This window comes from Mastigoproctus giganteus, chromosome 1 (genome assembly GCF_048544385.1).
Source record: "Mastigoproctus giganteus isolate SK-2022 chromosome 1, ASM4854438v1, whole genome shotgun sequence".
Taxonomy (NCBI): domain Eukaryota; kingdom Metazoa; phylum Arthropoda; class Arachnida; order Uropygi; family Thelyphonidae; genus Mastigoproctus; species Mastigoproctus giganteus.
In genome coordinates, this window is record NC_143575.1 from 272,866,747 (window position 1) to 272,893,678 (window position 26,932).

The following is a 26,932-nucleotide window of genomic DNA, read 5'->3' on the forward strand; positions in this document are numbered from 1 at the left end:
AACATCCTGCTGCTATTCAATGATCTGCAGTAACTTTACCTCAGATAACTACGAACACAAATCAGATACCATCATTGCATTGCTTATTGGAATTAATGTTTAACATGTTTATTCATGCACAAAAATGTAAAGGAACATCATAATTTCCACTAGTTTTAGTTTAATGAAAAAAAAATCAGAAACTATGTAACCTGTACAAGTGATTTTATCATCATTCTACCTCGGGCCATTACTCATGAAAAAAAAAAAAAAAAATGTCACAAAGAAACAATTATTTATAATAAATACAAGATCGAGAAACTGGGCCTTTAGACCGTTAGTAAACAAGGACCAGAATTTTTTCATTTCTTTTCTTTTTTTCATAATACAATATCTGAACTCTAGATTTTAAAAATAATAAAAATTCAAGCATCAACATATTACATGTCCATGGTATATTAAAAGTCTAAATAACAGTATCAGCACAAAATATCTGTAATAAACAGTTAAAAATTACATCATCAGTCATCTCATCGTCATGAACAAACATGGTCAATTTTGTTCATCTCTGAAGTTATTTACATATTTCTAAGCACATAATTTAACAGTTTCTTCTATAGAATTGAGAGGATCAATTTAGTACCATCAAGTTTTACTTCAGACCAGTTCTGTGGATTAGGGCACATGTGGTAACATCATAGTGTGGTGGAAGCTAAGAGGGGAAAAAAGGAATGCACGTTAGAAATGAATAAGTAGAAAAACACATTCTTAATTTCATCTACTACCCAGAATAATTTTAGGGAATAGATTTTTTTTTTTTTTTTTTTAAATATAGATTACATTTCAAAAGTAACAAGGCAGTATTTAAGGAGAAATACCACAACAAAAAAGGGCAATAAACAAACATACAGAATTCCTTAGTAAATGCAAAGTTATTAACAACCTGTTGTTGCCATTTGTTAGTCTAACAGTCTATCAATGGCAACAACAGCCTCTTAATAATTTTGGAATAAATATTGACAGATATCAGGTACAATACTGAACCATTCAACTTTGAGTGCATAAAAATTCTTTGTCTATAATGCCATGGTAAATTCTGGATCTATCTGAAATTACCTACTGCAGCGTTATCCAAAATGGGGGTCTGTAGACCAGTTCTAGAGGGTCCACGAAATGTTCAGACGGTATCTAGTAATACGTTTATTTTCCTAAAAATATACTGATAGAATCATGAATTTCGTTATAGAACATTACTTATTTTTGATAAAATTAATTTTAAATTATAATTTTAATTGTTTCCTTGTTAGAATTATTAAAAAGGGATCACTGGCTGAAATGTAAAATTCATATTCATGAAGATGTTCAAGTGTCAACTTCGAAAGTTAGCAAACAAAAAGGCTCAAACCTAGTGCGCATGCACGCGTGCGCGCACGTACACACACACACAAGCCAAAACATTATGACCAGCGAGTCGTTATGCAAATTGAAGCAACTGAAGGTGAATTACGGCATGTGCACAGGTCGGGACACGGTATAAAAAACACCTGATACTGAGCTCCGTTAATCAGTGTTACTCTTGTTCTTCAGATGGGAAAGGTAGTGAGTTTGACAAAGACCAAATTATAATGGCCAGACAACTGGGTCAGAGCACATCCGAAATGGCACAGCTGGTGGAATGCTCATGGTCAGCCATGGTTAGTACCTATCGAAAGTGGTCCGAGGAGGAAAATCCCACGATCCACCAGCGAGGTGTTGGATGACCACGGCTCATCGATGCTTGAGGTGAGCGAAGGCTTTCCCAGATGGTATGTGGCGACTGTGGCACAACTAGCCAGTAATTGGAATGCTGGTGAAGGGAGTAATGTGTAAAAACACAGTACATTGAACCCTGCTGAAAATGGGGCTGTGTAGCTGCAGGCTGCTCCAAGTGCCCATGCTAACCACTGTTCACTGGCGACAGTGCCTACAATGGGCATGCAAGCATCGAAACTGGACCTTGGGTGATTGGAAAAAAGGTCGCCTGGTCCGATGAATCACGTTTCCTGTTGCACTATGTGGATGGCTGGGTACGTGTGCATCGTTTACCTGGGGAAGTGATGGCACCTGGATGCACTGTGGGATGAAAACAAGCTGGTGGGGCGGTGGTGTCATGCTTTGGTCGATGTTCTTCTGGGATACCCTGGGTCCAGTCATCAATGTGCCGGACACTCTGACATCTACCGCCTACATAAACATTATTGCTGACCAGGTACATCCTTTCATGGCAACGGTCTTCCCCTCTGGAGGTGCCGTCTTTCAGCAGGATAATGTGCCGGACACTCTGACATCTACCGCCTACATAAACATTATTGCTGACCAGGTACATCCTTTCATGGCAACGGTCTTCCCCTCTGGAGGTGCCGTCTTTCAGCAGGATAATGTGCCATGCCACACTGCCCGGATTGTTTGAGACTGGTTTGCCGAAATTCCCAACACATCAATCCCATCGAGCATCTGTGGTTTGTGTCGGAACAGCAACTCCAATCTGCGATGTCTCAACCACGGACCTTACAGGAGTTAAAGGATCTGCTGGTTATGTGTTGGTATCAGATACCACAAGACACATTTAGAAATCTTGTAGCGTCTGTGCCTCACCAGGTACGAGCTGTTTTGGCTGCACATGGAGGACCAACATCATATTAGGTAAGTAGTCATAATGTTTTGGCTTATCAGTGTGTGTGTGTGTGTGTGTGTATATATATATATATATATATATATAATTTTTAACTACTAATTTTTGTCTTTTATCTCTGTGACTGACATCATCAATGTCAACCTTGTCAAGGCCAACATCCTCAGCCATCCAAGTGACATCTTCAGCCACTGCTGAAACTGGCTCAAACTCAAGAAAGTAAGGTCACATCAGGTCACAATTTTCTTCAAATGCCATTCATGTATAATTGCAACATTTCTTTCCAGGCTGCATCAATGTTACTTATAGCTTTAAGGATGTTGTAGGACCTCCAGTAGTCCATCACAGTCACTGAGTTAGATGCCTGCACTGCCTCGCCAGTGAGTTGCTGCAAAGCCATTAAACCTCTTTCAAAGGAGGACTTGGAGGAGCTGGCTGCACAACTGGCTAAACAGGATTCTAAGGAGGAAGAGCAGGAGATTGTGCCAATTAGGACCCTCACCACAAAAACATTTCACAATTGGCTTTGGCACAAATATAAACAGGCTGTGAAACTATGTGATAATGATCCAGACTAGGAACACAGCTCTTCCATCCAAAGAGCTGTTACTAACATATTGAAACTCTACTACAATATGTTAGAAGAGAAAAAGACTCACCAGACATCATTGCTGCAGTTTCTTTGAAGGTAGTATGTAAATAGTAAGCCTTGAAGGTTGCAATAATGCCCCGATCCATTGACTGCAACGTGTGCCATAGTGAGGTGGTGTTGGGAGGCAAATAAACAGCCTTCACATTCAGAACATCGTTAGTGATATCTTCAAGGTTGGCTGGATGTCCTGGAGCATTGTCGAGGACTAAAACATTTTTGGGCAAGTTGTTTATTGCATAAAACTGGGCCACCCATGCCTTCTTATTAGAGCACCAGAAAACAGAAAGTCGAGCCTTCACAATCTACGTGTTATGAATAACACGTAGATTCTCTGAATGGTACACCAACATCAGCTTTAACTTAAAGGTGCCTGGTGCATTACCACCCAAGCCGATCTTTTTCAGCCTTAAAACCAGGGGCAGACCTCTCTTCACAGGCTATGTATGTCTTACCAGGGCATCTTCTCCCAGTACAGCCCCGTTTCATTGACATTAAAGACCAAGTCTGGAGTGTAGCAGTCTTCATCCATTAACTTTTGGAATATGGGAGAATATTCCTCAGCACCTGCAGTATTGCCACTAGCCGCCTCACCAGTAATTTTTACATTGTGGATTCCGGTTTGGTTTTTGAACTGGGGAAACCAGCCCCTGCTAGCCAAAAATGAAAAATGATTCAGTCCTCCCTCCCAGTTCCTCATTAATTTCATTGAAAAAGCTCCTAGCCTTGTTCATAACCACTGCCTGTGTTACAGGAATGTTATTTTGATTCATATTCATATCGTCTGTCCACAGCACAAATAACTTCTCCATCTTCTCCATTACCTCACTCCTTGAATAAGTTGTTCTAGAAACGCTTACATTAACAATTCCTGTATGTGATCACTTGATCTTCTCAGCTCAAGCATTAAGGTATCATAATGATCGTAACAGTAGAAAGTGCAAAGTTTAAGGTCTTGCACCCCTCCGAAAGCAGCTCACCAGATTCTATCAAATAAATAATGTCCATTTTCATTTCAATCGTTAGAGATTTGCAGCTTTTTTTAATGAGTGCAGGCACAGATTCACCACTACACTTAGAAGACATGGTTGCACAATTTATTTAAAACAAAGGCACAGGAAATTATTAAAATTTAAGGCACAGCTCATAACATGCCATAAACTGGCAGATGAGGAGAAAGCAACTGATGTACCCACTTCTGTGCTGCATTTTCAAATTTTCATATTTGTTTTTATTTTTTTATTTCTTCATTATTATTTTAAAAGGGCGTTAATGTCAAACAGTGTAAAATGAAGCACCGTAAAGCAGGACCTACCTGTATTTATATTATAATGCAAAAATTACTTTTGCACTATTTAAAAAAAATCATTACTTTTCAATAGTGATTATAAACTTTTAGATAACTGAATGGTTTTTATTATGTTTTCAATTTGTTTAGCCTGATTAAAAACAAATAAATTGGCATAAATTCAGCTTCTACTCTCGAAAACCCTGGATATCCTCTGTATGGCTGAAACGTGGCTTGGGAATCAGCAGGACTCTATTGCCTGTGCACCTCAGGCTGGTTACCAGATGCTCTGCTCCTCTAGAGTGGATCGTAGAGGGGGGGGGAGTCACAATACTCTACAATACCACCCTCTTTTCATTGGTACACTCTGTGGTAAGCCAATCCCTTGCATTTGAAGCTGCCATGGTGTCCCTCAAGCTTAACACTTACTTGATAGACAGAGCAACAGTATATATTCCACCAGGCCCAAACAGTGATATCATTGAAGATGTAATCCATTGGCTAGTGAATCACCTCCACACCTCTGCTAAGCACATTGTTTGTGGAGATTTCAGTCTTCCACCTATTCTCACACATCTTAGTAGGACACTCGTTAGCAGTATGGATTCACTGGGTATCAGCCTTCTCAACTGCCACCCCACGAGAAGACCCAATCTCTTAGATTTGGTATTCTCCTCAGCACCATGCGACCTCTTAGACAACCCTCACAATCTCTTTCAATCTAATCACGAATCCATTGCCATACTACTACACTTAGCCGCACCTAACTTCAATATTCAAGGCCCAAAAAAGAAAAAAGAAATAACATCCCCCAAATTCATTGATCCAACACGATGTCTTGAAGCCGCATCCTCCATCCCTTGGGAAGCTCTCAACAATTGCCATCTCCAGTTGGCTGTGGACCTCATGACCAGGTGGATTCGAACCATTGCAACTACGGAGTGACAAGGACTGTTTGCATCACTCCCCGTTCAAGAGCTTGGTGGACACCTCCGCTGAACAAAACCTTCCAAGCAGGTTTCCGCAAGGGCAGTGTTCAACCGCCAGAAATCATCTGCAATCAAAAAACATCTAAAAGCAACCCTACAAAAAGGCAAACCATTTTATGACTCTCGGCACACAGGAATCCCTAAAACACTGGATCTTGAACTGTGGATGGACCACATTGCACGGTTCTCGAACAATGTGGCCCCGACATATCCAGGCAACTTACCTGTCAACAACACTCCAACGGATATGCTTGCCACCATTAGCATCATCAGGAAGCAGCTTATAACTGCTATAAATGGATTGCCACCCACCGCAACCGCAGGCCTTGACCTTGTGCCACAATTCATGATCAAGTGTCTCAGCACGTTTATTATCGATCCACTACTCTCAATTTTTAACCGTGTCTTAACGCAGCACTACTTTCCCCCCTCTCTGGAACAGATATGCTATGAGGCCACATTCTAACTGCCAATCTGCATCCCTCATTAAACAGTTCAGGCCAATCTCTCGCTCTTCCAGCCTCTTGAAACTTATGGAGAAGGCATTACTTTCAACCATCACCAATCAAATCATGCCTCACAAACCCCACAAATTCACTATGCCATTCTCGGAAGATCCACAGTCACCAATTTAACATCCATAACCATAAAATCCATTTAACATCCATAACCATCACCATTCTCAGTGCACTAGAAGCTAAAGCAGAACTTGCCGTTACGTATGTCGACCTGGAAGCGCCCTCGACTCAATCAGTATTCTCTTGCTCGTTCAGCTCCTAGAAAATGACTTCCATATAAAAGGTGACTTGTGGTTTACCACAACCCTGCTATCAGACAGAATCATTGTTCTTACTGTGGATCAAGATATAATCTCAAGAAAAATCACTGCAGAGTTCCCCAAGGCGGAGTCCTCTCCGGAGCATTATTTACTGCAGTCATTATTCCATTTGTTCAAGAGAAAGAAGATATAATCTGCTATGCTGACGATATTAAGCTACACACCCAGATTAACCCGGGTGAACATATCTCAAAAATTAATGAAAAGATCAATCGAAAGCTACACGACTTAGAATCCTATCTCCATCAATTTGGACTACTTATTAATCCTGCAAAATCAAATCAGCCCAAATTATCTTTTCGTTGAAGCACCAACCCACTGAAGTCCAAGCTTCTCTAGATGGCATTCTCCTTCCAGTGGTAAATACACATACAGACTTGGGAGTAGTTTTCGATTGCAAACTGACCTTCAAGCCCCACATTGACAAGCTCATAACAAAATTCTGCAAAATATGGTGGATTACCAAACAACTACTTCATGTTAAGGATCTGGATGTGACTCGGTGGTACATATACACCTCTGTATACTCCGTCGTATTATACACCTCAGAAATATGGGCGTCTGCAGCCCCCACGAATATCAAGCGTGTGTACTCCTCCGAATACTGGCCCCTTCTTTGGATCACACAAACATCATTGTCCACCCCAGCAAAGAACAACTGCGATGGCAACCGCACTGAACTTTGCCCGACTGTCAAATCTTATAATGGAAGGACGCCTCACCCTAACTGTCAAAATGACCACTGGAATAATCTCAGAGCCAAACATATGGGAACTGTGCAGCTGGAGAAGCCCTCAACCCGGACTGAGGTCAGCTCCAACACTTATAGCCAACCATAATAGACCAGCCCTTAGTGACCCCTTTCTCCCCAAGCAGATGCTTATCACAGTCCAAGCAATCGAAGGTGACCTCTACAAATTTTTCAAGGATCGAAAATACCGGAGAGAGATCCTTGATGACCTAAACTCAACCTGGCAAACTGCACAGTAATGTGGCAGTATAACAAAATTTAGAAAGGATATCTGTATAATATTGTATATATAATGTCAAAAATACTGTATAATATCTTTATGAATATTGTGAATAATTTAACTGAAACTTATTATATTGTTGGCCCTGGGGGATGAACCCGAACTTCGTTGTGGGCCCCATCCTCGAGGCCTCTGTCCACCAGCCAATGTGAAGCCCCTGGCATTCCTGCCGTGAAGGGTAAATTGTATACATCCTTTTGTACACAATAAAGATTATATTTATTTATTTATATTCTAATAAATCAGAGCACTAATCATCCATTATGGTCCTGATACTGAGGATAAATAATCCAGTTAAAAGTATTACTATTGAGAGAGAGAGAGAGAGAGAGAGAGAGGGAGAGAGAGAGAGAGAGAGAGAGAGAGAGAGAGAGAGAGATTTACTTACTTTAGCTCCAATTTTACTCAAGTATTTGTTACGCATGTAAAAATCTGAACCAGGCTGCAACAAATCATGAGGAGTTACACCTGACATGGATCCAGATGCCAATAACCTCTCACTCTGTAGAATTTCTGCAGCCCTGATGGATAAAAAACAATAATATTAGTATTAGAGAGTCCAAATAATGTAAGGAAGCAGACTTTTTCTGCATTTGCAATTTAAAAAACCACAATCACAATTTTTTCCTATCACCTTTATTACTTTATTTAGGAAATTATTTTCTAAATTGGAAGTCCCAAAAAAGTTCTGGCATGAAAAATGCAGTAGCTAATTTGAATCTAATGGTGTCTGAAATAACTGCTGGTGTTGAGCAGTGTTTGTAAATTGGACACTTCTTCTGTTTTAAAGGTAGCTTGTAATGATACAGAGGAAGATTTATTTCATTTTTTTTAATGATAAAAATCAGAAAATTGTAACTGCTCTACTTTATATAACTGCCCCTTGAAAGTTGATTATACTTAATGGAATACAGGAGATTTGATATTTTCAGAATTTTAATGTCATAAGACAGACTGAATATCATTCTGTCTGTACAACATAATGTATAACATTCTGTGCAGCCACTGGTAGGTCACAAGAATGCCACTATAGTAGTATTCAAATAAATGCAAAAGGGACTTGTTTCAGGCTGCAACAAATTTTACAGCCAAGCTGTGTGAAATTAAATTCTTGTAGATGTATATGGCTGTAGAGAAATGCTAGAAGAAAAGACAGGCTGCAGAGATTCCAAAATTTTCATTAACAAAGAGGCCAAGATATGTACTTGTTTGGATTTTGTTAACTGGATGATGAGTGAGAACCATTACTTGCTTTTTAATTCAAGCTATTTGTTACACATGTAAAAAAATTTGCCTTTAGCCACCGGATGGTTGATAGTGGGAACAAACTTCCATCTTTCATAGTGGAGGTTGACAACTTAAATAAGTTCAAGGTAGAACTAGACAAGCATTTGGAGTAAATGGAAAGTTTTTTTTTTTTTTTTGACTGATGCTATATAAGCTTACTTTCTTGCATCATATGCCTCTACTAATGCTAATGCTAAAAATCTGAGGAGTTGATAACTCAGAAACCATCTCTGCCATATGTTTAATTTATATCAAATTTTAAAGTGTGAACAAAATACGTAGCCACTAACTTAGATCTGGTAATTATAAGCAGACTGTGCTAAAAACAAACTTTAGCCTTGAAATTAAATTTCACTGACAACATATGCATACCTATGGTTTTTCTTTGTGTGGATTTCTGTTTAACTATCTGTTAGATATCAACTGATTATGATTTCTTCAAGAAAGGTACCGCTTCAGATATTGCTGTCTTCAAACACTGGTTAACAATGGCTCTGTTCTCAGGATTTTGCTGTCTTGTTAGGAAGTGTTATTTTCACTTGGTAAAAAGTACATCTTGCCCTTCTTATATTAAAGCTCTGAATTATGCTAAAGTGAGAACTCAAGTTGGTCATTTTAAAATTCAAGTTTTCTGAATCTCACAATATGAATAGTTCTTAAATGTAAACTACAGGTATGAACAAATTAGTGTGTATTAGTTATAGACACTGATATATTCATGCATGAGGATAATAGCATACATACGTGGCTTTATGATATATTCAACTATACAAGGTGATTATGAACTGTATGAGTAAATGAATATTAATTAAAAAAAAGGATATTAATATGTCCTTTCTGTTATGGACTGAAAGTTAATAGGAAATTAAGGGAGCAATAATTAATGATACTGTTAATATGTGGTGAGGTAGCAACATTGGCTGAGACTGCCTAGTACTATAAATAAATAAAAAAAATTCTGTTCTTTAGAACAAAGAACAGAAGTAGAAGGAATAAATGAAAAGATAATATCTAATGCATCATTAACAAGTATCTGCTATTTTTTCAATCCTTAATTGACAAACAATATTATGCAACTAATACTATTCATGCAGTTATATAGCACTATAGTAAAGAGAGAAACAATAAACAGATCAAGGTCACTTACTAGACTACCCTTTCCTCACCCACTCTATAATGTGAGTATAGAGTGGGTAGGCTAGTGAATAATGACCCTGAGCTGCCTATTGTTTTTCTTACTATAGTTACACAGTTCTGCAGGTTCCAAAACCTTTGCATTTGGGAATTCTGTAACAAAAACAACAAAAAAAAAAAAAAAAAAAAAAATTTGAGATGCAAAATGCATACTTACCGCCGCTCATCTTCCATTTTTTTCCTTTCTTGAATAGAGAAATTTAGGCAACCACCTGCAAAATAACACAGGGAATTAAGTGAAGGACATAATAGAAGAATAACATTTGGCCTCTCATATTATAAGGCTATCAATAAATACTGCACCAGAGTTACACAATAAATAAACGAATGCAACTCTAAAGCAGATTCACAGCAATACATCTTATCCACTTAAAAACCATTGTTGGGTTAGCTTATATATAAAGAAGTATGCCAAGTACTGTTTTGTGATTTTTACATTGATGTAAAATGAACCTGAACAAGATTTCTTTATGTAATTAAGTGATTTTATTTATTATTAATTGGAAATAATCCCATTCAGTGATTTTAAAGTTTAATGTTTTATTATTAATATATTTTTATGTTTTTGATATTGCAACACTTAGTTCTCCAGTACAGTGTGTGAATTGAAGGCTCAGAGGACAGAATACACTTTTTTAAACTACACTTGAATTTGTGTAGATCAAAATTTTCAAGAAATACAGACGAATGAAGGCTGTTCTTCCAAAGAGCAGAAGTAGAAAGTCACTTTGGTGACTTTTTACTTCTGCTCTTTGGAAGAACAGGTCAGTTTATAATGAGGTGAGTAAGTTTGGAGTTTAACTGTGACTTGATCTTGACTAGTTGAGGAATGTATTCAGACTGGCTTGGAAAAAAGGTGGAATTACAGCTAATAATTCAAAAGAACAGTGCCAATAGATATGCCTGTAGAAAAGATATACAGCAGAAAATGAACATCTATACGAGAGGAAGTGAGGTGAATTCAAAAGTAAGGTATCATTCAATTAACCTTTCTATTATCTTCTGGATGGAGTCTAAAAGTACAAAAATAAAGTTTTGGGAACCACCCAGGATGTGGAAGCAATATTTCATTGGAAGGGAAATCTGTACAGAAGCTTTTTAGAAGAAATGTAATGCTGAGAACAAAAGAGTGGTTCTTTCAACATACTGAAATTTCTGCAATATGTCTATCCTAAGATAGGTTAAAACCACATAAAGATATATAATTTTGTTTAGAAATCTGGGTGATGCTGAATATAAGCATGGGAACAAAGTTTTTTTTTTGGTAGCAAATATTTGAGAAGTTGTAGCTGTGAGTGTAATGCAGGGTTGCCAAAGTGAAAGATGTAATGTAATGTACTATCATCAACATAACTATGGGCAGGATGTCAACTCAATGGAAGGTCATTAGCAAACAAGAAGAAAGAGTGGGTGAAAGTACAGAACCCTGGGGAACTATGGCATTAAAGAAGATAGAGCTACTTACCATAATTACTAACAAAAGCAAAAACATCACCACAGGATCAAACACTGGCAGAATCCATATTTACAATTGTTAATCACCTAAAATGATTTTTTTTTTTTTTTTTTACGAAAACCCCAAATGCGAAAGGTATCAAAACCTATAGTACTTAGTACCGTGCATGGGTTGAAGGAGAAGTATGGGGGGGGGGGGATGCCGGAAACTTTGCTCTAGAGACTAAACATGGGTTTCACCACTTCAAGCCTCCAATAAGCAAAGTGGTGGTATTTCACCGGTTGATGAAAGTCATCTACCATAGCATCAGAGTTGGCAGCTGATGTGGATTTCTACACTTCTTTGAAAAGAGTTCATGTAAGTAAAAACTGGACAACTGTTAGTACAGAGGGAAGGATTTGTCACCATTTTTAGGAACTGGCTGGTATAAGCAATCTATGCAGGAAAAAAAAAAACCACTAGGGAAGAAATGCTAGAAGACTTCTTGGCATCCTGTCAAAAAGGATGCAGAATTTGAATATGGGGAGTACAATCTGTACAGAAAGGACATAGCATCTTGCAAAAAAGATCATCACAGAGTTGGAGGTTCATTCCAACTCTGTGATGACTTTTTTGAATACATATGAATCTGTGGAATATATGCTTTCGATCCAGCTCTGTGATGACTTTTTTGAATACATATGAATCTGTGGAATATATGCTTTCGATCCAGCTCTGTGATGCTGCATAAACATATGAGCTTATGCAGCATCAGCCAAAAAAAAAAAAAAAATTCACACAACCATTCCCTCTAAATGTTTGTCCAGTTCTTTCTTAAATTTATTTAACCTATCAACTTCCACAATGACAGATGGAAATTTGTTCCAGCAATTAACCACTCGCTGGCTAAAGGCAAATTTTCACACATCTATTCTATATCTGTCTTTCCTCAATTTGAATTTATGCCCCCTTAGGTTCGTAATCTGAACAAGTGGAAGAATCTCATCAGAATTCAGCGTGCTCAACCCATTCAAGGCCTTATACACCTCAATCAGATCACCTTGCAGGTGCCTAGTCTCCAGCCACTGCAATTTGCAGAACTTAGCCTCTCTTGGTAAGAGGATCCCTTCATTCCCCTCACCAATCTTGTTGCCCTTCTCGGTACATGCTCAAGCAAATCTACATCCTTCCTAAAATGAGGCCTCTAGACCTGTATGCAGTATTCAAGGTGTGGCCTGACCATTGCCTTATACAGAGGGACAACCATCTCCTTGTCCCTGTTAGAAAAATTCCTGTATATCATTGACAAAACCCAATGACCTGCCCTAGCAGCCTGTCTGCATTGCTCAGAAAACTTCATATCTGACTGCACAATTACTCCCAGGTCTTTTTCATTTTCTACCACCTTAAGTGTAGTAACACAGTTGGTACGTTCCTCTGGGGTTACTTCTACCTATATACGGTACTTTGCATTTGTCAATGTTAAACGTCAGTTGCCACTTCTCAGCCCATCTTCCCAAATTTTCTAGATCCTCTTGCAGTAACACACTGCCATTACTGTCATTAACAAACTTGTAGCCGACTGGACTAGCCAGGTGGGTAAAGTGCTTGTCTGGGAACCCAAAGGTCGCGGGTTCGAATCCCGCCTCGGGCTTGGATCAGAGTAAAATGCAAAAAACTTTGAGAGGTGCATTATGGCCACAGAAGCCGATGAGGCAACAACAAAAAAAAAACAATCTTTGTATCATCTGCAAACTTTGACATTAAGCCTGTTATACCTTCATCAATATCATTGATAAATATACTAAACAACAGTGGACTCAACACCAAACCCTGTGGGACTCCACTAATAGCATTAGTCCAAGAAGAGCAGTGCCCATTGATTACCATCCTCTGTCTTCTCTCACTCAACCATCCTTTTATCCATTGTAGCAACTTACCCTTAATACCATTCTGCTGCAATTTGTACAGTAGTCTTCCATGTGCAACAGTGTCAAAAGCTTTCCTGAAATCCAAGTATATGATATCAAAATTACTTTTTGCATCCAGTTCCTTTGTAATCATATCATAATATCCAATCAAATCCTGCAATGCATCTTTAACCAGTGACTCCATTATTTTACCCGGAACAGAAGTTTAATAAAGAAAAGTTTGATAAACAGGCAAAAATTGAAGGTAAACCAAAACTCTAAGGAACATTAGTACAGAAGCAGATTTATGGCACAATTTTTACATAAACATGGGGGCATAAAGAAGTTTTTATGGTTATTTTACAATTCAAAAACAATAAACTACAGATTGAAAGTGGAAGACGATACTGAAGGTACACTAAAATTAAAGTCCATAATTTTAATGGTATCTTAATTTAAAAAAAAAAATTCTGCTGCAAGGATACTACTAGTGTCCACTAGATAATATTCAATTAAAAACAAATATCTGGCAACCACATCAATATAATATGAGGGAAATATGCGATCTAGTTAGATTAAAAGTATCACAGACAATCCAATCACAGAATCTGCAGCTCTCTGAGTTAGAGTAAGATTACTGTTTTTCATGTATTGCATTAAATGAATACTGAATTTATAATCAGAGGGCTAACTCTTCTAACATTTACCAATATATTCTAATACCTGTATTAATTCCACATTCAGGCCCTCAACTTGTCAGGAACTACAAAGCATGAGTAGGTTGTGGCTCTATGCTATACAAACAAAGCACAATATGTAAAGTACTTACTCCTTTGAGACTGAAGAATCACAGAAAGTCTTCAAAAAACAAAAATGAATCTGCCAGTTGGAATCCTGGCAATTTATGAAATAAGAAATAAAATAAAATACATAACCTGAGAAACAGACGGATACTTCTGAGTAACCAAAAAACAGCAAGATGGAACTCAAATTATTGAGTTTGGGGGGGGGGGGGGAAGAAGAAGAATTAAAGGGAAACCTCCATGGAAAATGCATAAGAAGAAGAATTTTTAACTCCTCTGACCTGGTGGTCATGTTGGAGTATAACAAGAACATTTTTTTAAAAATGTTTCTAAAAATAAAAATAATTGCTTTCAATCTTAATGCAGTGTAATTTAAACAGAGTAGATTTTTAATCCTGCATATTTTTACTCTTCATACACCTAATTTATATATGAGTAAGAGATTAATTTTGCTAAAGGGTGGTAATTAGCAACATCTGTGGGTATACTGCTTAAATTTTAATTTAATTATTAGTAAACCCTTTTTCTACAATCATTGGATCTGTATAGGGTGAAACCTAAGTCCAGGTCAACTGACTTAATTTACAACCTCAAACTTCCAGACAGTAATGGAAATTAAACCAAGGCTATTTCCTCATTGTGAGAGTGCAACTACTCTATTTTCTGCAAGGCATTAAGTTCATTTAGCATTTACAGTGACAAGTAAATCACAAATATTAGTTATTCAATGAAATTGACCAGGATCATGCCCAGTGTTTGCTCTAGAAAGTGCAACATTTCTAGAGCAATTTCAAGGAATAGTATATTGTGAAGGCAATGCACAAGGCAGAGTTTGGCTTCCAAAGTGTGAAGCAGCCTCTTGGGGTGCCTATTTGGTATTTTTTTTTTGGGGAGGGGGGCATGTACTGTTTGTACAAAGCACTTTTGTAGTGAAATTTGGATAAATATTTTTTTAAAATTCTTTTGCTTGAATGACATATTGTTGTTAATTGGTTTTTAGGAGCATTGGTAACTAAGGCCATATTGCTCTGGGGATATGCCTTGGTCATTCCCTGACCTTTCCGCATCCTCCGTATTTGGTGGTCGCGAGCTCGAACCCCAGTCTAATCAAGAAGCGTGTGCTACGCACTGCTGCTCCTGCCCACGGAGGTGCCTTGAAGGACATAGTTTAGTTATTGTATATTACTGTCAAATTCAAACTCTGAGAACCTAAGAAGTTATAGGAATTACATCAAATCTTGAAAACTTGTTCTGGAAGATGAGGGCAGTGCAAGGTATAAAAGTTTGGGAACCTCTGACCCATATCAAAAATACCATCCCAAGAAAGTTCATGAAGCAATGTATTCTAATGAAAGGTGTTACAATTATTACTGTACCTTTTTTAAAATAAAGTTTCTGATTATTTTTGCTGATCAATGATTACTCATATTTTTATTATGATAATAAAATATTTTTTTCTAAACTGTATTCAAAGTTAGCTATGTTTATAAGCTTACATTCTTTTAACAATTATGTATGCAAAGCAGTAATTTAATCTTCTCTGGTGGTAAGCTAGGTTCTGAGATCAACTTTTCAATTTTACTTCACTATATTAAGTAATCAAAATAAAATGTTACGTACCTTTCCTAGAATTACTAACAAATAAAATTACTATTGATATCACAGAAACTGCAAGAGATAAAACACATTTTTTCACTTAAAATTATTAAAACACATTTTTTTACTTAATTATTAACATATTTATAATTAAAATACTAATATACACAAGAATTATCAGAGTAGCAGGAAAAATAAAAAAATTAATTTTCAGAGTAACAAAAAATGTTTCTAAATGAGTAACTTAGTGTCAATACAAAATGCCATGTTTAAAAAAAATAATAAACTGATAAATAAAAATAAAACAAACATTTTCATGTTTTTGTCAAGAAAAGTTAAAGTCTGTTATTATAAAATGATGCAACCTTATTTAAAAAAAAAGTAAGATAAAATGCTTGAGTATATGTTCTAGAGATCTCACACACACACACACACACGAGTGTAACATAGTATAACAGTGGAAGAGTGCTGCTGTTGTTGTTGTTGTGTTGTTATTTGGTGTTTTAGGAGCATTAGCAACTAAGGCCATATTGCTCCGGGATATGCGGTGGTCATTCCCTGACCTTTCCGTATCTTCCGTATTTGGTGGTGACGGGCTCGAACCCCGGTCTAATCAAGAAGCGTGTGCTACGCACTGCTGCTCCTTCCCACCTGGCTACGGAGGCGCCATGGAAGAGTGCAACATAGTATAACATATATTTTTATTATTGTGTCCTACTTTGGATTGTCTGTATCCATTTGCTAAGTATTTTGTTTATTGTTTTGATGTTCACACTGATGGTGCCCCATTATAGGTAAAGGAATAACTTTTCTGATCTAGTGCAAAACAGATTTGTTAAGGGGAGATCAGCATGGATTTATTAAGGAGAGATCCTGATTGACCAATCTGAGAAGCTACTAAAAAGTAAAAGTAAAGTTCAGCCATTACCATTATCAACCCATTGCAGGATGGAAGCCTTCCTCAACAATTCATGTTGAGGGAAATGGACCATAATCTACCACACTGGTCCAGTGCGGGTTGGCAGATAGACCATATTCAGCAGTCAGGGGCTTGAACCCCAGTCTACTCAAAGGGCGTGTGCTACTGCACTCCCACTCCTGCCCACTTGGCTACAGAGGAGTTGGAGGTAAACAATAATTTAGTATAAGTAGAGGTAAATGATGCAAGAAAGCAAGCTTATAGAAATTCAGAAAAAAAAAAAACTTGTCTAGTTCTTCCTTCAATTTATTCAAATTACCGACATTCAGAACAATAGATAGAAGTTTGTTCCAACAGTCGGATACTTGCTGGTTGAAAGCAAACTTCCACATATCTATCCTGCACCCATCCTTCCTCAATTTGAATTTATTCCCCCCCCATGTGTGTAGTCTGAGTAAGAGGAAGAATCTCATCAGCATTGAGTTTGCTCAATTCATTCAAAGCCCTAAATGCCTCAATCAGATCACTCGCAGGTGTCTAGCACCTGTTCCATCAGTTCTACATCCTTCCAAAAATGAGCCCTCCAGACCTGTATACAGTACTCAGGATGTGGCCAGTCCATTGCCTTATGCAATGAGATAATCACCACCTTATTCCTGTAGTAGTAGTAGTATTGGCATGTGATGCAAGAAAGCAAGTGTATGAGCTTATGCAGCATCAGCCAAAAAAAAAAAAAAAATTAACAACATTCCCTCCAAATGCCTGTCCAGTTTCTCCTTAAATTTATTCAACCTATCAACTTCCACAGCGACAGATGGAAGTTTGTTCCAGCAATTAACCACCCGCAAAAATTTACCTTTAGCAAAAATTTGCTAAAGACAAATTTCCGCACATCTATTCTACATCTGTCCTTTCTTAATTTGAATTTATGCCCCCTTAGGTTCGTAATCTGAACAAGTGGAAGGATCCCATCAGAATTCAGCGTGCTCAACCCATTCAAGGCCTTATACACACCAATCAGATCGCCGCGCAGGTGCCTAGTCTCCAGCCACTGCAATTTGCAGAACTTAAGCCTCTCTTGGTAAGAGAATCCTTTCATTCCCCCCACCAATCTTGTTGCCCTTCTCTGTACACGCTCAGATAAATCTACATCCTTCCTAAAATGAGGCCTCCAGACCTGTACGCAGTACTCAAGGCGTGGCCTGACCACTGCCTTATACAGAGGGACAATCACCTCCTTCTTCCTGCTAGCAAAATTCCTATATATCATTGACAAAACCCCATGACCTGCCCTGGCAGCCTGTCTGCATTGCTCAGAAAACTTCATATCTGACTGCACAATTACTCTCAGGTCTTTTTCATTTTCTACCACCTTAAGTGTAGTACCACACAGTTGGTACGTTTCTCTGGGGTTACTTCTACCCATATGCAGTACTTTGCATTTGTCAAGGTTAAATTTCAGTTGCCACTTCTTAGCCCATCTGCCGAAATTATTTAGATCCTGTTGCAGTAGCACACTGCCATTACTGTCATTAACAACCCTGCCAACCTTTGTATCATCTGCAAACTTCGACATTAAGCCTGATATACCTTCATCAATATCATTGATAAATATACAAAACAACAACGGTACTCACCTCCAGCCCTCAGAACTTACATTTTTCTGCCAAGAAAACATTTTTATTCTCTGTTCAAACAATTTACACATATAAGATATGTTTAAATTGTTTGAACAGAGAATAAAAACAATTTACACATGTACGATATTGATGCCTCATAGTTTTTGTAGCTCTGGTACAAAAACAACATTTTTGTAATTAAAAAAAAAATATATATATATATATACACTGGTGTGCAAAACTTAAGGACCAACACTATTTCTAAAGGTTACAACCACAAAATCTTTACTTAAGGTACTCTTTACTGATGAGAGTAGATTCAGTCTCAGCAGCAATTCTGGACGCCAGCTAATTTGGTGAGAGGTTGGCACACGGCATCACCTCGCAAAAATCACTGAAAGAGATCAATATGGTGGTTGAGGTGTTCTCGTCTGGGAAGCATTATCTTGGTACACAACTCCAGATACTGGAAGGCGGTACTGTAACCAGTGCACACTACTGTACTGAGGTAATTCTTCCCCATGTGTGTCTGTTCCGAGGTGCCACTGGCCCCGAGTTCGTGTTTATGGATGATAACGTTACACCCCATCACAATGCAGCTGTTGATATGCTTTTGGAAAGTGAGGACATTGTTCGTGTGGATTAGCCAGCCCATTCCAACGATCTAAATCCCATCAAACACATATGGGATGCTCAGACGAGATCCCTAGTGGCACGTCCACACCCACAAGTATGGACAGGCGGTGCAAAGCCTGCATCGACATTAGGGGTGGCCATATCTCCTACTGAGGACCACCTCTTCCCTTTGTTCCATCTTTGGCAGTGATGCCAAAAGGGAAGACGTGGTCCTCAGTGACTCATCTGTATCATGGCAGCCAGTGCTATATTGCCATTTTTGAATAAAGTTCCTCTGTACCATTTTGTTTCCATTGTTTTGGCGGTGCTGTTTCCTTCATCATTTCTGTACCTCACAATATTCCTTTGGTATGCTTTTCCCATATCCAGGCCACTCCTATGAGAAGCTACAGGTAAAAACCTGACTGGTCCTTAAATTTTGCACACCAGTGTGTATATATACAGTAAACCCCCGCTATTTGCGGTCGCTGATTTAATATAAGATGAAACCTGAAAAAATGTGGATTTTAAAGCGGCGTGAACATTTTCCGCCATAAAAAAACAACATGGACGTGGCTAAAATTATCTTTCCTGGTCAAAACAGCGCTCAGTAGGTGGTGTTAGGGAGGGGGGGTACAAAATCGCGAGCGTGGATGTTCTCGCTAATCCTTGTTCAGTATGTGTTATGCGCTTGTCATGGAAGGTTTCGTCGTATGCTTATAAATCGAATAAATTTATAAATTGATATGCTTACAAAAGTGATAAATCTACCGTTTTGCAGTGTAAAACAGACTTTTTCGAGTGTGTTAACGGAAGAAAGTGACTTTATTGTGGACAAGTTCTTTCCAATCCCTACAAAAATATCCGTGAAAACGCACTAATTGCTTCAAAAATTTGCTCTGTAACTCGTGATTTTAAATTAGAAAAAATGGAAAAAGCTTTAAATCTGTGAATAGAAGACCGAACTCAAAATAAAATTCCCTTAAGTTCACTCATCATTCTTGAAAAGGCAAAACTCCTTTATCAACACTTTAGCGAAACTGGTGATAGCACTGGCGGGATAAGTTTTTTTTAGCTATAGCAAAGGCACTGATTTGAAAGATTTGTTTGAAATTTCTAATAAAAAAAAAAAAAAAAAAAGTGCAGCCATTATCAACCCACTGCAGGGTGGAAGCCTCCTCAACAATTCATGCTGAGGGAAATGGACCATAATCTGCCACGCTGGTCCAGTGCGGGTTGGCAGATCGACCGTATTCAGCAGTCAGGGGCTTGAACCCCGGTCTACTCAAAGAGCGTGTGCTACTGCACTCCCGCTCCTGCCCACTCGGCTACGGAGGCCGTGGGATTTCTAATAATAAATATTACATTTAATATTAAATTGTTTCTTATTTTCATTTCGATGCCATATGCTTGCATTTCACTATGTACTGTCTATGTACATCGTCATATTATGAAGGTACATATAATACATACATAGACTAGTTTTTCTTATATATTTCATACTTTGGAAAGGAACCCCTTTATTACTATGGGAGGCATAACTCAGTATTCGTGTTTTCGGTATTCGCGGCATTTCTCAGGAACGTAACCCCCGCGAATAGCGGGGGTTTACTGTATATATAAAAAAAATCTATATTTTAATTTAGGCTAATTTATTTTTGACAAATTTAAAATCCTAGACAAATGAATATATATTACTTACCACACAAACACTCCACATAAAATAACTCTAATATTAGATAGCCTTTGTTGTCAACAATTATTCCAGAAATTAAAACAGCAACTCCTAATCCCAGATTCTGTATAGACTGCATTCTGAAATAAAGTGGCATTTAAATGAGAAATATTTAGCCTATTATAACAGGCTAAATATGACCTAAATATGAACAGCAAAGAAACTGAAAAGGCTAAATTTAATGGGCAATATTTTTTATTGTTAAAATTTAACATATTGAAAAATATTTCTGTTTTTTATTAGAAGCATGTGTTGACATATTTCTTGGACAAAACCATTGATAAAACAAAACCCTTTTGAGAAGCATGGATCCATACTGTGGCCCTATTTTTTAACATCACCCAAATCTATTATACTGAATGGGTGTAGAAGTCAGTAAAAATCAGCCCTGAACCAACAGTCCATCATTCATTATTTTCTTCCATGCATTCAAATGCACCCTATTAGATTTTTAGCTCTAACTAGAGTAAGCTCACCTCTAATACCTGCTTGACACCATTGATCCATGTTCCTCTTGATCTGCCTCTGAACCTATTACCAGTCAGTTTGTTTCAAATATCTATTCAGTTAATACTACTTCTTCCATCTGTTCTACAAGCCCATTACATCTTAAGTTTGTTTCACTTACCTTTGATTGAATATTTGTTACTTTAAGATTTTTTTGTCTTCTTCTTCCCTGTGAACAGGGATTGGGGTGTTAAGGTCCTTTCCAAGACTCAAATTAGTCCATCCATCTTTTGTTATTTATTTTTTTTTAATTTCTTTATTTGTAATTCAGTCTTTCCATTTATTCCAACTGTTAGTTCCATTTATGTTTACTGCAAACGTTCATTTCAAAGATTCTAATTTTTAATTAATCTCTTTATTTCTTTATCCATCTCTTAGCTTCATAGATAAAAATAGGCTTAAAAATATGTTATAACAGCTAATTTTGTCTTATTTCTCTTTTTTTTTTTTTTTTTTTTTTGCTCCATATAAATGTTTAACTCGTTTCCTACACTTGCTGCTTTAGTTTTATTCCAATCTGCCATCTTCATTAAAGCTTACTCCTAGATACAAAAAAATTACTAACTTGTTCAATTTGAGTGAGCTCAATGCTGATGGCATCCTTCCTCTTGCTCAGACTACACATAGGAGGTATAAATTCAAATTGAGGAAGGACAGTTGCAAGGTAGATGTACGAAGGTTTTACCTACAGTCTGCAGGCAGTTTATTGTTGGAATTAACTTCCACCTGGTATTGTGGAAGTGCCAGTACTAATACAAAATACCAATAAATACTAATTTTTAGTCTATACACTCTAAATTTTCCTCATCTCTCTTAAAAACTTGTATAACTTTTGTTTTTTGTAACTAATTTTTGTGCAAAATTATGGCCTTTATCTAATTTATTCACAGAAACTTGAAATCTTGCAACCTACTATTTAATAGCACTAGAACTAGCAATTAGAATTTAGTAGAAGCATGGTATATTTCTTTTACTTTCCCACTAGTTTATAAACAGTCTTACATTAGTTGTTGTTTTTGAAGGATTTGTATAATAAACACAAAAACATGAAATACAATATTTACTCTCTACACAGATAGAAATGTGGGTAATTCTGAAATTTCACTGTTCACAGTACAAAATTTGAAAATTGAAGTGATTAACAGTATCTAATAGGCTTACACTTAAAATTAAAAAAAAAAAAAAAAAATATTCATACATATATAACAAGCAGAATTTGTCCAGAAGTGTACATTTTAAATTTCAATGCTAAATGGCATTTTACATTGGAAAATAGATCATACATTTAAAGCCTTAAATATTTCAATCAGGTTTCCTTGCAGGCAACTAGTTTCCAGGCAGTGTAATAATTATTATAATTTGTAGTCTTTCTTGAAAAGTACCCCTTTGTGTCCCTGACCAATCTTGTTGAATTTCTCTGCACCTATTCCAACAAATCCACATCCTCCCTAAAATGAGGCTTTCAGAACTCTATGCAGTATACAAGAGGGCCTAACTATTGCCTTATACAGTGGGATAAGCACCTCTGTTCCTGCTGGCAAAGTTCCCTGACAGAACCCCATGAGTTGTCATAGTAGCCTGTCTGTACTGCCCAGAGAGCTTCATTTTGGACTGCACAATTACTCTTCACTATTTTATGTCTGCAATATTTTCTTTTACATTTTAGCAGAATTTTTTTTTTGGAAGATAATAGAAAAAAATAGCATTCTTGAAATATTTTAATTTTTATTAAAAAATTACATACAATAAGTATTGCAATCTATTAAAAAAAGATGAAATACTGTAAACATTTAGGACAAAAGCTTGCCTTTTCCTTCATCCCCCTTCCATATATATGCATTTTCAACACGTTCCAAATTACACCTCACCCAGATGCAGCCATTCCTGAAGAAAACCCCAGGTAAGAGAAATTCTTCTGCCTTAAAATATATAATGTTCCTAAAATTTAATATTCCAAAAATAGCCTACACTATCCTTTTTTAAAAAAATCTGCAAAATTTATTTTATATCCATAATGAGATTGCAGATCCACTACAAGGAAAAATCGCAATAAATTATTAGCATTTGTTTGATTTTACAAAAATTAGTGGGTCTCGACTAAAGTTGTCTGTCCAACCATCTAATAAAGTTTCGAGACTTTAGGACCTCCATATTTTTTTACACTATGTCAAAGAAATGAAGGGACGTAGAAGTGACTTGATTTTTTTTTGAAAGCTACATTGAATAAAATAACTGAAATACTTTAATACTAATATATACTTAAAGAAAAAACTGTGAATGAAAAATGCAGTAGGTAGTGAAAGCAAGCTTTCACTGCAAATTGTCACAGCTCAAGATATTTCTTTTTAAACAATGTTTAATAATCATAAAATATGTTTCTGAAGGTAGGCATTCATATTTTTTTAAGTTAACATTTAATCATAAGCTGAATACAATATGAATTTCCTCGATAGTGACGGCACAAAATACATAATATATTCATATTTGAGCAATGATGATTCTTGAATAATTTCTCCAGCATAAAATGAAAAATCATTTCTTGCTTGGTTATCTGTGGATTTCAATTCACATAATACATAAAAAACTTTTGATTTAAAATCTTTTTAATAATGCAGCCTTCAACTATACATTGCATTATTAACACTGGCTGCTACGACTTATTTGGGTAAATGGGTCTCCGATGCAATCTGAGTTAGGCATGTTAAATTATTCAAAACACAAATTATAATATATATTTCATCACCAAAACTGATAAAAAAGGTTATTGTTTTAAAAAAAAGCTTCTCGAATTATCTCATAGATGGCATGTGTAATAGAAAATTCTTCGCAGCAGTCAACTTGATTACCTCAGATGTATTGTTACCTGCAGAATTTGCCGTATATGAATCAGCACTGTGTGTAAATCTGTAGTAGTGACACAGACTGTGCCGTGTACATTGTATTTAGTAATTTGTTATGTGTTTTTTTTTACAAAAAAAAAAAAGAATGTAAAACATGGATAAGAAGAAACCACTGACCGAAGAAGAGCTTGAGCTCTATGCTATGAGTGACTTGGAATTTGAAGAGATTTTGACAAGCCATATGGTTCTGGTTCCGACATTGACAATTACGAACCTTCTAACGATTCAAGTGAGGATAGCGAAGATGAAGCCAGCCCCCAGCCTGAAGGTAATCCTAATTCTCCACAGGCAAGCACGTCAAATAATGACAATTTGTGGAATGAAATAGCACAAGATTCTCAATAATTTATTTTTGAAGAGATCGTTGGTTTGAAAATGGACACAACAACAGAACTTAGTGTACAAAAATTGGTAGACCTATGTTTTTCAGAAGAATTTCTTACATTATTAGTCGAACAAACTAATTTATATGCTTTACAAGAAATTGAAAAATATGAATAATCGCGAAAATCTGCCAGGTCGTCAAGATGGAAGGACACCGACATCTCAGAAATGAAACTTGGACTTTTGTTATAAATGGGTCCTTGTTCTTTTCCTTCAATAGAGCATTACTGGAGTACAAGTGCATTCTACAATGTTATGTTTTTGCGATAATTTAGAAGTTGAAATAGATTCCAGTTGATATTACGATATTTTCACTTCTCAGATAATTCATTGGAATCTGTCGACAAACTATACAAGATAAGACTGATTTTGAATCATTTCAATAATGTTATGCGCAATAATTACGTACCAAATAAAAAACATCTGTAGTGACAAGTCGATGTTGTGGCATGGGAAACTGAATTTCTGCCAGTTAAAAAGCACAAATACAGAATCAAACGTTAGAAACTGTGCGAGTCCAATGGCCTTGTTATGAAAATAAAAATTTATTCTGATAAATCAGAAACTGAACAAAACATAGGTCATACTGCTGAAGTTGTGCTATACTTTCTTGAGGACTTCTTAGACAAGGGATATGTATTATATATGGACAATTTTTTTATAATTCTATTGCTCTAACAAAATTGTTGTCTGCTCGAAAAACTTATGTATGTGGAACATTACGCACCAACAGAAAAGAAAATCCAAAAGATTTGGTGATGCCAAAATTGAAGAAAGGGGAAGTTGCATGGCAACGAAATGGCCCTGTTGTAGTATGTAAGTGGAGGGATAAAAGAGAAGTTTTCACTATTTCCAACAAACACGTTGAAATGGTCGAAGTACGTAACCGGAATGGAAAAATTTCAATAAAACCAAACATAATTCAAGATTACAATAGCGGAACGTCCAGCATAGATCGATCGGATCAAGTGCTCTCATATTATTCAGCACTAAGAAAAACCATCAGATGGCCGAAAAAAATTGTATTACATATTTTAGAAATATATGTACAGTAATACCTCAACTTACACGAACTCGGAGTTACGCGGTTCTTGATTTTTTCATTTGGTGTATATCTAAAATTAGCTTATCAGTGATTTGGAAGTCAAATCATAAAGCTTGGGTGACAGCTTCTGTTTTTGAGGACTGGTTTGGTCACCATTTCATATACGAAGTCGAACGTTATTGCAAGTCTAAACAGATTCCATTTAAAGTGATGCTTCTTATTGACAATGCACCTGGTCACCCGCCTGCCACCCTAATTAATTTCGACCCACGTGTGAAAGTTGTGTTTTTGCCTCCAAACACAACCAACTTGCTTCAACCGATGGACCAGGGAATCATCAAAACATTCAAGGCTTACTACATGAGGCGTTAGTTTACACGTCTGAATGAAGCTATGAGACAAAATAGTGAGTATCTGTTAGAGACTTCTGGAAACAATTCAATCTTTTAGATGCCGTAAGAATCATTGAAGAATCTTGGGATGAAATTCACAAAAAAAAACATTGAATAGTGTCTGGAAGTAACTTTTGCCCATTTTTTTTTTTCAAAACCAAGATGAAAACAACGCCAGAAACTGATCATGTCGCTCACGTGATAGAAGAAGTTGTTAATCTTGCCAGGCAATAGATTTGGAAGTCAATGGTGATGATGTCAACGAGCTGTTGGATTCACATAGTCAGGAGCTGACAATGAATGAGCTCATAGAGATGCGTGAGCAAAACATCACTGAAGTATCCGACACTTCAGACCCAGTTCCACCAGAAAAGCACATAAAGCACATGACAATTGCAAGCTTGACAGAAGGTATCAGCTCAATTGAAGAACGCGTTATAGCTACAAAGCAAGGAATAAAAAAATTATTAGCTTGCTAAGAAGAAATTCTGTGTGAAAAAAAGAAGGCGCTGTCTCGTCAGGTTTTGATGTCGAAGCCATCGACATCAAAATAACTTTTTTACGTAACTCATTTATTTTTTTAATACATATTTTGTATTAATATGTATAAAGAACCGCAATTTTATTAAATATTTTTCTTCTAAACTAGTGTTTTTGTTAGTCCTTGGTCCCAATTAAACAAAATTTATATGTATTTATATGCAAAGTTGTACCCCGACTTACGCGAATTCGACTTAAGCGATTTTCGTCGGACCCACCTATTGCGTAACTTCGGGGTATTACTGTATACATAATGCATACATCCTTTTCCGTCAAGTTACAGGTTCCACCAAAAAATCTCTAAAATTCAGAGAAACATTCACTGAATCTTTGATTGGAGAAAAAGTTCTAAACGTTCCAAAGAAGATTAGGTCTGAAAGTGAAATTCATTATTTAGAGGCTATAACCACCAACTGAAAAACAAACACACCCGACTAAGCCATATCTAGTACATACAAGGAATAAAAAATGCCACGAAACATGCTATTATTGTCCAGTGTGCCAAGACAAGCCTGCTCTTTGTGTAGAAGAATGTTTCAAGAAATATCGCAAATAAACAATGTTATTTTCGTGAGTTTTAGTAATACACTTTTTTTTATGTATTTG

General features: G+C 36.8%; 1 protein-coding gene across 1 annotated transcript in view; it reads right to left on the reverse strand.

The window, feature by feature from the left end:
• Window positions 1-411: 411 nt before the first annotated feature.
• The window catches only part of LOC150091997 (lysosomal dipeptide transporter MFSD1-like), an 86,200-nt gene continuing 59,679 nt past the window's right edge, over window positions 412-26,932 (reverse strand). The window contains exons 11-15 of the mRNA XM_090370752.1: window positions 20,526-20,638; window positions 15,695-15,742; window positions 10,084-10,138; window positions 7,834-7,966; window positions 412-691 (exon numbers count right to left, since the gene is read on the reverse strand). Of these exons, the coding sequence (XP_090226878.1) occupies window positions 632-691; window positions 7,834-7,966; window positions 10,084-10,138; window positions 15,695-15,742; window positions 20,526-20,638 (409 nt within the window). The 3' untranslated portion in view covers window positions 412-631. The remainder of the gene's footprint in view (window positions 692-7,833; window positions 7,967-10,083; window positions 10,139-15,694; window positions 15,743-20,525; window positions 20,639-26,932) is intronic.